This window comes from Falco rusticolus, chromosome 3 (genome assembly GCF_015220075.1).
Source record: "Falco rusticolus isolate bFalRus1 chromosome 3, bFalRus1.pri, whole genome shotgun sequence".
In the NCBI taxonomy this organism is placed as follows: domain Eukaryota; kingdom Metazoa; phylum Chordata; class Aves; order Falconiformes; family Falconidae; genus Falco; species Falco rusticolus.
The window spans coordinates 29,414,941-29,428,828 of NC_051189.1; the positions used below are offsets into that span (position 1 = coordinate 29,414,941).

General features: G+C 39.0%; 1 protein-coding gene across 1 annotated transcript in view; it reads right to left on the reverse strand.

Annotated features, from left to right (window-relative positions):
* The window catches only part of CPQ (carboxypeptidase Q), a 163,726-nt gene that overhangs the window by 41,552 nt on the left and 108,286 nt on the right, over positions 1–13,888 (reverse strand). The window contains 1 exon segment of the mRNA XM_037380938.1: positions 4,523–4,614. Coding sequence (XP_037236835.1) covers positions 4,523–4,614 — 92 coding nt within the window.

Consider the following 13,888-nt stretch of genomic DNA (forward strand, 5'->3'; position numbering starts at 1 on the left):
CACAGCTGTGGAGAGTTTGGTTAGAAGGAGCCCAGCTTTCTTACATTAGAACATCCCAAAGCACCAAGGACCTGCGGTTGAGTGCATCTGCCTGGAGCAGCTGTCCTCAGAAGATGTTTCCATTATTTCACGTTTCAGACAACAGCTCTGCTACTTGCATGAGGGGAAGGGAGGAAAGATGCAAAGACAAAAGCTCTCCTAACACTAGACGTGTATGAAATTGGCCCACATGAAACAAAGACTAGTGGGCCAGGAGACATGCTGTCACAACTGATCCTGGATCTTCCCTGCTTCAGGCAAGGAAAGGAATCAACCTTGGTCAACTTATTTTGCTGAGATAAAAGAACCGACATTTAAATCCTTGATGTGTTTGCTTCAAATCAGACACAAATCCATGTCTTATATTTCACCAGAGTAATTGGTACCTTGGGGAAATAAACAGGATGCTGAAATACATGAGTTTTCTGAAAACTCTGGTTTTGAGGAGCCAGTATTTTCTGGGGAAGAATCATTTCACCTGAAAGTGACAAGAAATTTTTTAGATATTTGCTTCTTGGAGAAAGTAACTCATTAGAAAATCATGTAGAAACCTCACGTGAGCATCAACAAAAGTACTTAAGTTAGCAACAATGAGATAACCAGCATGTCAGAAAGTCCTGTTTTCATGCAGTCCCAGTTTGGGCAAAGTATCAAATCTTCTTTGTAATAAACACAAAAAGGAAACAACAGCAAACACTGGTGATTGATATTTTTCATAAAATTAAATCTTTACTAAAAAGTTAAAACAATGTGTGGCATTTGCACCAGAAATTTAGGTAAGTACTGTAAACATCATTAAGATAGGAAATGCAGAACTAAAAAGAATGCTTTCTCTAATGTGGTTTGAATTAAATTGGTAACACATTAGTGTCTCCAATGATCACAACAGAATTACTAAAGTAAATTTGAATGTGGCCTAGGATCTCTTAGTCCTCTAATTAGAAAATGTATTTGCTTTCCCAGGAGACTGTACGCAATACTTCTATTCCAAAATAAATACCATCAGCCATTCATAGTCCCTTAATTCAGCTGAGTAAATAACTGTAACCTTGTCTTCATGGTACACAGATCTCTCACAGAAACTAGTCCAAAGCAACAAAAAGGAGGCCAGACACTTCATTACATATACTTCTCTCTGCCCTCATGAAGACAGCATAAGACTAAACACAAAAAAACTTCAAAACCCTTTTGGGGGGCATTCAGGTACCATTGTTAAAGGTAGGAGAATCTGTACTGAATAGCTGCAGCATGAGGTCCTCCAGAATTACTTAAACTATGCTCCTCCTGCTGCTTCCATTCAGTTTGGAAAGGAACACAGCAGTTGCAATGTTTCATATTTTTGAAGTTATTTACTGTATTTTCTGTACCTAAGAGCCCTACTCAGCAACTGGGTCACACAACACTAACCACTTGGCAAACACTTCAGACGTAGTGTTGAACCCCAAGATCTGGAGCCTGATTTATAGTTAGATCCTTTAATTTCATTACCCTTCATCAAAGTAAACAGTCTTAACTGTAAAAGAAAATGAAGATTTTTTCCAGTCTGGGATTAAATCTAATTATTGCCTAACAGTTAAAATCACTTCAGAAGGTACCTTCTTTGGAAGCAAAGGTGTTGGTGATTTGCCTGGGAGGCTTCTACCCCATAGTCAAAACTGAGCAGGTGCTCTGTGATGTACTGGGGTGGCAGGTACCCCTGCACTAAATGGAGGCATTGAAATTGCTGGATGATACTTGGCTTTCAACTCTTGAAATGTCTTAGAAAAACCGTATTGTGAGGACCATGAGATGCTCTCTAGAAAAATACTAGATAAAATGAAAGCATGGTTGTGTAATCTATGTGTCTGACCTTATTGTGACTGTAGCTGTGCAAATATGCTTTCCCTAAGCATCTATTTACTAGATGCTATCAGAAATGGGAGACAATAGTGCCAGACTGAGCTTTTGGTCAACCCAATATGGCAGCTCTTACATTCTCATAAAGCTCTGAACAGCCAATATACCCTATTGCTAGTTTTAATAATCAGAAACTGTAATACTGGGCTTTATAGAAAGACTTATGTGATATAAATAATGCTATTACGCAGGGGTGTGAGTTAATTATTGGCACCACAGTAAAGCCACTATGCTGCTGCTATCTCAGTTATTTCTGCAGTAACTCATCCACTTTCTAGCAGTGGCAACGTGCAATGACAGATGAGGAAGAAAGACCTAAAATTAAATTGAAAGAAATAATAAATAAGCTACAAAAGGAAAAGTATTTGTACTTGTCCAGTACTATATTGTCTTCATTCCTTCTCCCTTGCCACATTTCTGCTGACATAAGGAGGTAATTTACAATGTCAAGGAAATCCATGTCTGCCTGTGCCGAATTACTGCATTTGTATTTCTACTTGTTTGTAGTGAACTAAAGTCATAAGCCCAGGTATGTAGATGAGTCATACAAGCCATCTTTCATTTAACAAGGCATCTTTAAATACCACTTTTATTTAACTTGTACTCATTACCATCAGCAAGCAATGTTTCTGCCATACTATCCTAATTGCCAGAAATTTGCACAAGTAAATCATTAAAAGGTTAAGCTATTTTTCATGCTAAATATAATGTACAGTATTAATCTGCTTTATTTTGTTATTATGAGTAATGAGGTGTCCTATAGTTGTATCAATTTATAATTATGCCAGATCACATGGCAGGAGGGAAAGAAGAACAACAAACAACAGACGGATGTCATTTCTGCTTAAATTCTCCATGTAAATTGCAAACTGTTAAGTTAGACTGGGCTTTCTTTGTGGAGCACACCATCCAGATGGAATCACACCAGTAGAGCAACAATTGAGAGGCACCTTTGTGTCAATTTTTTTAAAAGCAAAGTAACCAAATATCTTTCAAACAACACCCAGCCTGCTTTATATTTCCCTATTTGATCCTTAAGCCTGCTTTTTTATATTACTTCAGAATATAAATCCTAGAGACAACAGTTAAATGCAGACACTTTGGCAAAAGATGAGATGTGCATGAGACAATTTCATGTGTTGCTGACAACACTACCATAGAACGGACCTTATTACCCAACATGGAAATCTACGGAGAAGATGATACATTTCTCATGAGTGGTGTGCATTAGGCACAGAGCACCCCTCCAGCTCCTCCAAAATGAACTGTACATGAGAAGCATCTCGTTCCTGTGCTATATAATCCAGAGCATTTCATTCTAGTTTAATCCTGCTGAACAGCAGAGTGCCAGTGGTAAATCCAGACGACTCATTATATACTAAACTGCAACATGTCACCTCCCTGAAGCTGAGAAGGCAATCCCTTAGGTACCTCTTCCACATGAGAGAGCTGAGCTATCTCTATACTTTGGAGAAATTAAGGAGGGACTACAGTATATATGGGTAGTTAAATACACTGCTTAGTAAGTGGGAAGTTGGTGGGAAATGACTGTTCATCATTTAGACAGAAAACCATAACCACTGTAAGGCTATCTCTCACAATTCTATTACAGATGCAAATTGATTTAGTTTTTTCAGCACAATGAATTTAATTAAAAATGAAATTTCCATTTATTTGTTCTGATAGGTTGCTTACCATTAAAAACATACTCTTAGGAATTGCTTGCAAGTCTGCTTTCATACTACTGTACAGCAAGTCACTTCCTAAACACATTTGCATTCATCTTGTCTCTGCCTTGGATATATTAACCATTGCTGAGAGTAACACTACTAAATCAGGGAAAAGAACAAAAGATAGCTACTTTAACTTAGTTATACAGATACAGCATAATTTTTTTGGGAAAAAACTCCACACACATATTCCATAAAATAGTTTTATGCAACTACCCTTGATGTCATGATGTACTTTGAAAAGGCAGTCAGCAGGAGAGATGGATGTGACAATACACAATATTTTTAACTTGATAACCAGTCAGAGTTTGTGTGTTCCTTGGATCATCAGAAATCAACCATTTAAAATGTTCCAGAACCCATAACATCGATGATTGGCAAAGAGCATTTTAGATTACACACTACTAAGGTAAGATAGCAAAGATTTTTCTCCGTATTATTTTATATTTTACATTGTAAAATATTATGGGAAAAAACAACTAAGCAGAAATATGTAAGGCAAACAAAATTTATTTATATTGCAAACATATGTGGACCATTCATCATTCATTCTCAGAAAGTTAGCTATGTTTGAAAGCTATGGCAGGTATCATCATGAAATACCTGTTTCAGAACAGTTTTGTGACAGAATATCTTAGGTCAAGCAGAACATGTATACTTGTGGTCGCATCACTTTCTGTTAAACGTAAAATTAAGTTTACATTTATGATTAAAAGCAGAAAATACACTTTCAGGCAGAATTGGAATCACTATTTTCAGTTAGTTATTAAGCTGAACATTTTGACAAAAATCATATGCAAGTCTCGAGACAAGGGAGAAAAGTGCTGCCAAGAAAATAATCTGAAGACATCATTTACCTTGTGCAACTGATAGTATTGCTCAGCACCTATTCCTCCTTGCTCTTCTGCTGTCCATAGCACCAAGCGCAGAGTCCTTTTTGGCCGAAGTCCTAAAACATAATTTTAAATACTGTTTTTAGTATTAAATACCCATATATTTGAGCATTTTTTGCTTTGGTCTCTGCCCTCAAGTAGGTGAAAAGCCTGGGTTTCCCTTCATTCATCTCTACCTTCACCAAACGCAAGCCATTTCAGGGAGAGAGACCATGTGAGGAAGGAGTGGGCTGTTGTGGTACTGCTACCAGTTGCAGGGGCACAGTAGAAGCACATTTCAGGGACATACTGTAGGTGTCTGAAAACCACACAACATAAAATAGCTACCTTGATAGATTTCTGAGACATATGCTAACTGACATTCTGGTGGTCTGCAGTAAGTAATGCGCATCCACCTTCAGCAGATCCAAATCAAATTTTCATGAAAATTAGAATTGTTTTGTCATGGTTAATTTATTACAATTAATTGAAAATGAGCTGCTGGATTTTTCTGAGAAATGTTTACCCATTTCAAGAACCGAGGGGCCCTGCAATATTATTTTGCTTTTTATCAGAGAAATGAAAAGCAACAATCTGTACTTAGGAATCTGAAATACAATCAACTGCTGAAAGCATGACTTTTAAAATACGGCAAACGCAAGGCCGTTTTCTATTTTGCTACGGTAGCTGAGTAAGAAAGATAAGTTCTTAGATACATTTCGAAACTGTTTCTGCCACAGCAGAACTGAACAGATAGAAGTTGTTGCCCTTTATTTATTTGATTGATTCTATTCATAAACAAATACATTTGAGACATCAAACCTGACAGCATGGAAGAGCAAACAGATCAAGAACAAAAAGTGTTCTCTGTGCAGTGTAATGCTAATTATATTCAAGCACAAATAAAGCCCCCAAAACTATTAAAAAAAACTAAAAGAAAAACCAGTGAGGAGACTATCACAAGTGATAAAGCATAAATTACCACACACTATTCTGTGCTGAGGAGAAATAATATCAGTATCACTGTCCAAACTTATTTAATTTCCTAGCTGAAATGGATGAAGTTTACAAATAGACTTGACCTTCATTTTTGTTTTCTCTCCACACAATGTAAATCAACTGAAAGATTTCTTTCCTGAAACTATACACTAGCAATCCTCATAACTGAAGGCAGCATATACAAGGAGTACTCAAAAACTGAAGAAAACACCTTGGAATTCCCAGTATTTCATAATGAAGGAAGTGCAAACCAGTGGTTTAAAGGCGTATTTTCTAAATGTTGATTTGCTGGCTGTAACCAGAAAGGTTGTCAAACCTCATCACTTTAAAAACAACCGTCCCACACACATCCCAGTAGATGCCCTGCTCTTCTCCTAAATCATGACAGTACAGGATTAGCCTCCTTTGCTTTTCAAATTAGCCAGCTGGCCAACGAGGTAAAATTAAGGTAATAAAATAGCGCTTGGGTTAATGTTAGGAAGATTTTAGACCCAAAATAACCAGTGCTTTGGTTAGAAGAGGTGGATCTAAAGAAGAAAAGGTGCTGGGTGTAAAGCACAGAGCAGCTGGTCCTGTAGAATGCTCCAATGGCACTGCGGTTTAAGCATAAATAGAGGCGTTTGTCATACCACCAACTACAAAGTACTGAAGCCCAGTCTCCAGCCCACCACACCAAGGCTGCGAAAGCAGCTTTGGTAGGAGATGCTTGAGACAGGGGAGCAGCATCTCCTCCCTCCTCCCAGGCAAAAATCAAGGTGATTTAGTCTGCCACTACTTCCTTAAGGGGGACTCAGGTCAGCGATCAGGGACATCGGGTTCGGCTCAGACAGGCTGTAACCCCAGCTGATCTCTCCTGCTCTGCAGGAGCTTGAGTCGGTCTCAGCTCACTGGCGGAGAAGAAGTTTGAGATTCTTGTGGCCCCTTCCCAGCCCATCATTGCATCTGCCCATTAAAGCTTGGGAAATAAAAAACCCTGCTAAGCTTTGCTCTTTCCAGTCCCAGAGGTGCTGTATCGGTTCTTCCAGTCTCACAGATTTCTCTCACTGCTGACAGAAATACTTATGTGTTCTACTGAAATTCAAGGGACAAGCTAAAAAAAATAATAATAAAAAAATATATATATAAGCTATGGAGGCAGTTATTTTAAATACAAAACAAAGTCTACAGAGGAAAATTTAATTTCCTCATTACCTTAATCTGAAAGTGATAAGTATTTATCTACCTGTTATTAGAAACACAGCTATTCTGATCAAAGAATATCAGACTAATCCAATATTCACAAGTAAAATTGCTAAGAATATTCTCAATACACACTGTTATTAAAATATATGAAGTACTATACTTAAGTTACGGTATTTTTTTTTCATTAAGTTTACTATTTTGGCTCGCTTCTTACAAACTACCAGTTCCTAAGCAAGGTATCAGCTTCACAAAATCAGAAGTCTTGTAGATCACAGCCCAAATACATATTGAAAAGGCATGATAAAATAGCACTCAGACCAGAAAACCATGTTCTGTGATGGCTGTACTGTGTAGAGGAGTAGGTAGAAAATTTTACAATGAAGGAAAACTTTCACAAATAAAATAGTGTCTCTTTCCTTTCTACCTATATAAATGACATATCACATAGTCTAGGAAAAAAGGTATCAGAAGAAAAAAAGAATTTTACCCAGACCATTTATGCAGATCATTTTGGCAATGTGCAGCAGGTTATAACGGCATTCACTGATGCATCAGTGCAGGAATACTACCATGTCCTCCCTGGGTCACTGGGATCTGAGATGACGTAACTCAAATGAAACTTGCAGAGCTCAGTACCTGCTCAAAACCACTGTAATCCCAGCTTCCATCCTACCCCTGCATCTCAATAAAGAGAATAGCAGCTCTATTACAGGAGGATAACACCAAAAAGGTGATAGGTGGTACTCAAATAAATTGTTCTTTCTAAGCTCACATAACTAAAACAAAACCAACCATAGATTCTGCTGCAGCTACAGATTAGCTTACAAATCTCCAATGTTTTAGAAAAACGAAGTTGCTTTTTTTCCCTGACTACCTTACTCTTAACTGGGAAACATAACCATAGTTCACCACAAAGGCACGTTTTATTGATCAGCCTCCACATGGTTATACTTTATCCTAAGCATAAAAAATACTAAAGGGTGCCTAGACTTCTAAGATAGAGAATGAAACAAAAACATTGATATGGTTGATCTCTGACTAAGGAAATGTGTGTAGTGAGTACCACAGGACACTCGATGTATTATACTCCCTCTGTGCTGTAGTAGCTACTAGTCTTTTTGTTGTCCTTGGGTACCACACAGTTCAGTCATACTAAGATGCTGCTCTTACTAACGCTATTCTGTGTTTCTTTTAAATTGTCACAGAGCACTCACACTTGCAGATGCCAGCAGCAAGCCTAGATTAGCCAAAATACAAAATGCCTGAGAAGAAAAAATTTGTAACTAAGTGGTATTAAGTAACCAGTTTGACTTCAACCTCAACTACAATGAAGTATTTTATCAAAAGCTTTTCTTCCATAATGTATGTAAAAAATAACTGTCAGCAACTAATATGGTATTACACACACACATGCACATATATATTCATATATACACATTTTATATTAATTTAAAATCTAAAATCAACACTTTCTAGACATGATGCGTATTAGATCCACACACTTTTTACACATGTGGATGATCTCCTTGTGAAAAGACACTTAATAGGATGCTACAAAAGAATTTTATGTCCTACATGTTTTGCTCATGCTTGATAGATTTGAGACATTCCCACACAGTGAAAGTGAAATGTATGGCTTGCTACAAGCACAGACAAGTTATGCTCATCTGTCACATGTAATGTAAAAAAAATAAACCTGCTTTACCCTCAAGACAGCACATAAGCCAGGAGGGGGACTTGAATTGTGACCCTTTTTAATCAAAATAGAGATCAGTTGTGTAAATACTAAATTTCCTTCAGTAAATATTTTCCCACTTTATAAACATAAATTCTTACTGATGGAGAGGATTAAATACAAAGACACAGTATTTCCTAAGAAGACAGTTAGCAGATGGCTAATCAGACTTCTTCAAGAGAAGTCATCATGCTGTTATAAGACTGATCAGGTCTTGAAAATTTAAAAAAATTCCATCTTTGTGAAAAAGGATTCTCTCCCCTTCAAGCCAAGGCAGTGGGATCACCCACAAGCAAACCACATAGCTGTTCAGCTTACATGAGGCATATAAACAAACCGCAAATGGCTCTAAGTAGATTAACAGATAAAGTATTTTAACTTGCATTTATAGTGCAATCAGTGGTAAAATACTATCTTCTTGGTTTTAATTTCTAAAGTCTATTTCTATTCCTTCAGTCTGAAAGCTGCATTTATTTCCCACCCCTCCTGATTTTTAAGAACATTCATAAGAAGTTGCATTAGCTGAAGAGAGGAAAAGCTCCTTAGCAGTGCAAAGATGGGGCTAAAGCTAATCTGTACCCAATAAAAAGGAAAATTACTGCAGACCCCCACCATGCACTCTGAAACTGTGAAAATCATGAGGTTTCTTAGAGCTTTGCCAGCTTCACCTTCCCAAGACCCTGCACAGATGGCCCAGCAAAGCCTCGAAATAAGCATTAACACAGAATAAGTTGCACTACCAGTTGAGGGAGGCGATTCTGCCCCTCAGCTCTGATGAGAACCCACCTGGAGCACTGCCTTCAGCTTTGGGGTCCTCAGCACAGGAAAGACATGGACCTGATGGGAAGCGTCTAGAAGAGGGCCACAAAAATGATCAGAGGGATGGAACACCTCTCCTATGAGAAAAGGCTGAGACAGTTGGGGTTGTTCAAAATGGAGAAGGCTTCAGGGCGACCGAATTCTTAAAGGGGGCTTATAAGAAAGAAGGAGACAAACTTTTCAGTACGCCTTGTTGCAACAGGACAAGGGGTAATGGTTTTAAATTAAAGAAGGGCATAAGAAAGAATTTTTTTACAGTGAGGGTGGTGAAACACTGGAACAGGTTGCCCAGAGGGGTGGTAGATGTCCCATCCCTGGAAACATTCAAAGTCAGGCTGGATGGGGCTCTGAGCAACCTGATCTAGTTGAAGCTGTCCTTGTTCATTGCAGGTGGTGTTGGACTGGATGACCTTTAATGGTCCCTTCCAACTCAAACTATTCTATGATCACTTACTCTGTAATACTGCTTAAGTCACTGATTTATTTGCTTCAGTAGCTACTGGAGAGTTATATACAGATATATCATTCTCAAGTCTTCTCCACTGCTGCATTTAACATCGTAAGCTAGACATTTTTCTGCATTATTACCCTGTGGCCTGAAATTTCTGCAAAAGGGTATTTATACAGAAAGTGATAAGATACATGATGATGATGCTGAAAATCATTAAATTTCTAATACACTCCCTACCTTTTCCAGGTTTGCAGTTTATTAGACATAGGGGATTTACTGGGTGACATTAGATGAGCTATTTCTATCATGCAAGCATTTCTCATAAAATGCCTGGAATTTTTAAAACCTCTGCCACAGCATAAAATAAAAATAAAGTTAGTATTCCACATTTTGCAGAAGAAGAAAAGAATTTATCATCAAACACAGTAGTACAATTTGCTTTCATTTCAAGCAACTATTACCTAATTTATGTACTCTGTGGCATGGGCAAGCACTGTTCTAGACACCCCTAGCACCCCGTTTCTCTGGCTAATTTCAAAGAATACACATATAGCAATAAAATGCAATTTATAGAATGACAGTAGTAATGCAATTAATCAAAGATGTCCAGACCTTTTCCTCTGAAGACCAAGAAGAAGCCTCCATTCTAAACCAGCAGGATTTTAGCTTTTCATGCTATTAGAAATACAATCCTCTATTCAGACAACTAATTTCACTACTTGTGCAGAAAAGTGTCTGTCTAGTTAGTCACTTACTTAAGAAGAGAAGTTTTTTTATTTGAGTGAAAAATAATGATTTAACAGAGAAAATCTAAGGCTATTAAAGCTGTAAGCTTCAAGAAGTAAGGCAAAGCACACCTCAAAAAAACCTTTTAATATTAATTAAACCCTGACTACAGTATATTTCTAATTCTGTAGTGAAGTTCAAATTAGACATGGGAAACAGCTTTTTGCTTGAGAAACTGTCTTTGCTTTCTTCTTAAAATAGTCTAATGCAACGCCATCACCTTGATTTTTTCTCTGTTGATAGGGGTTGTTTGCAGCACTAAGGATGAAGCGAGTCATGAAGGTCTGGAGTAGAGAAATGAGGTCTCCTGGAGTAGAGATGTGGCATCACAGGAAAAAAGACAGAAAATGGGCAGGTCAGGGGCTGGAGAGCAGGAAATGAAAGTGCAGGCAGGAGCCATGCTGGGCACTGCAGCTTGACCTCACCTGAGGCTGGCAGCATGCCCAGAGCCAAGTTTTGGGTGGTAAGGGGAGACGACACCGCCACAGCCACAGAGCATGAGCAGCTTTGTGGACAGGTCCTTGCAAAGAGGACACAGGGAGACAGCAAGGCCTGAGCTGGGCTTGGGAAGGATTGGGGCTTGCAGAGCTCCAGCGGCGGGCCACTGGCGTCAATGGCAGTGCAGCGACACACTGAGATGCATCCAAGCAAACTTTTTTTCCTGTTTTTTAGGGAGGCTGACGAGATTATGACAGAATAGGAAGGGAAGATTTACAGAAGAGCAGAGGTGGGAAACATGAGAGGTTTTAGGTAGATTTAGGCAATGGAATATCCATGAGGAAATGTCCAGGAAGAAGCTGGGTATACAAGACCGAAGGGGAATGATTTGCAAAGCAAAGTAACAAAAGCTGTGAATGATTTGCAAGTCTAGTAACTAAAAATAATGTGGATTAAGCCTTTTGGCTGGGGAGATGGGAGGAGAAGAGGGAAGCCAAGCCCAGAGCCTGGTGGAATGGGCTGCAATCCAGCCAGGTGGCAACGCTGCCAGAGTAAGGGTTTCTCTGGGGGACACATCATTGCCACCTGGCAGCATAGATCAGGGACACGCTCAGATGAGAAAAACTGACAAATGTGCTCTTCTGCGCATGGGGTTTTAAACAAAGAACCAGTTACTGCAGTGTCATGAAGTCAATACAAGTCATGTCTACAAAATAAAAAAAGAAAACCTGCTACTTATGTGTCTAAAACAGCAAAGTACCAAGTCAGCAGAGGACTCCTCCACCCCCTGCCCTGCTATAATCCTGTTGCCATGTTGTCCAAAGTCCCACAAAAGGAAAAGGACATTGTCCACCCTTAAAATGCACCTTATCCCTCTTTAGAAACACCTCCTTCCTTAAACGTATTTAGAGATCTCATCAAATTTTGGAGCAGAAAAGGCCCCGCAGGGCCCCGCTCTCCAACTCTTTGGCATTATAAGCATCAACCATGGTTTGATCTTACTGGGTGGTGGCTCTGCCTTCTGCCTCTGCTGCCCCACTCTTTGTATCAGAGAAATCCCAAATCTGACTGTCCTCAGAGCTGATGAGTCAGAAAATACACTAGCCATACTTGTGTCTCCATATTGAAAAGATACACCTTAAAAACCCCGACAGTATAGACAAGATGGCCCTGACTTCATCTGGGATGGATTTCAGCATTTCACCATGTCAGCCACATTACAGATTTTAAAAAGAAAACACCATAGCCTCTGTTACCAGGTTTTTAAGATTTTTACAGATAGACAAAGCACATATTTTATCTTGAATTTCCTGGGTAAATTAAAGCTTGCAGAGAAGCAGCAGTCCACAGGACACAGAGCAACATTGTTATGGAGGGCCGTATGCCTAAATTTACTGCCAGATTAACAACTTTGTATGTCTGCAGTCACCCCTCTGCTATGGCAAGCTAGTGTGGAAATTGAAGATTTAATTATTTGCCAAATATGCATTCAACCAAATGTTGAACTGAAGCAATAAATGCAGTTGTAGTGTAACAGCATATGCAGATATTTCATACCAAGTAGATTTAATAGATTTGCAAAAGGTGAAGGTCAGAATAAAATATGCAACTTTGGGGAAGTGGAAAGAATGTAAGAATAAGAAGTTAATATCAGCCATGTTTAATTAAAAAAGCCCCAACCCTACAGCAAAAGCAGTCATTTAACTGTGTTTCACAACATATGTCCTGCACAGCAAACAACTACACCACCACAGCTAGAGGAAATTCAGAAAAATGTTTAACAAATTTTTTGGCAAGTAGGTTAAAATTTCAGTTATATGACTTCAATTAAACTAGCAGAAAAGGAATGGCTCCAGTGATCATTTTTTTAATAAAACGTATCTTTAGTCCTCATATATTAGGCAGTGAATTTGGACTTGAGAAATGTAACTTCATACAAAGACTACAGTGAACTGCATAAAAATCTGTCTTATGGTTTTCCAGTCACATTAGTCACAGGTATAATTCAGATGAGAGTTAAAATTTCATTTTTAAATAAGTTTTAAGGGAAAAAACTGTCTAATCAACTCCTTATGAGTTACATAAAATGTACTTCAGGTAGTACCTTAAAATTCTTATGTGCATTGCTTTAAAAACATTTCTGTAGTTTTCTGTGCCTTTGTCCTGTGAAACAGAAATTTGGTTGTGCCAGATCCATGTCTACACCTATAGGAAAGTTGACCCATGAAACTCCATACCCCGTAACAGTGGCAAAGAGAAGAGGGGGAACTATGCATGGCACCTATCACCATACATTTCTCTCTTTCTCATGTGCATATAGGTCATCTTCTAGGAATGTAGGAAAGCCATGTAAAAGGTGTGATGGCTGGGATTAGCCTTTGTCAACAGTCATCCTTCCTTCATCAGGCTGCTCCAACAGCAACGGCAACAGGCATCCTGCCCTGAGTGCAGAAGAGGAAAGCGTGCCCTGTTCATCTACTTGACTCCTGGTATTCACTGGCTCTGGCAGCTCCCCATAGCAAATATTTTTTCACATGGAAGAACAAGGGTTCCCAGAAGCACTTGGAGGCACAGTCCGAGCAGGAGACTTCCTGGTCTAATGTGGAATGCAGACATGACTGCACATGAGCTCAGTGAACAAGACAACAGCAAATGCAGGGAAACATTTACTCAGTACCACAATCCATCATTATAGTGGTCTTTGGAGTGCAGCCTTCCCTAAAGTCTACGCTGACTACTTCAACACAGGCAGGAGTTCAGATAGCAATAACTGGCGATGCCTTACACTGCTGTGGTTCAAGCTGTTCTAGAGAAAGAGGGTAAGTTTGTGATTCGGCCAATTCACAGCACTGCCACTGGGCTTCTTCAGAAGATGCACCCTGTAAACACACAGACTGGGCAGTAGCTGGTGGACATGTGTGCACCTCTGGGCTTGGCAGGG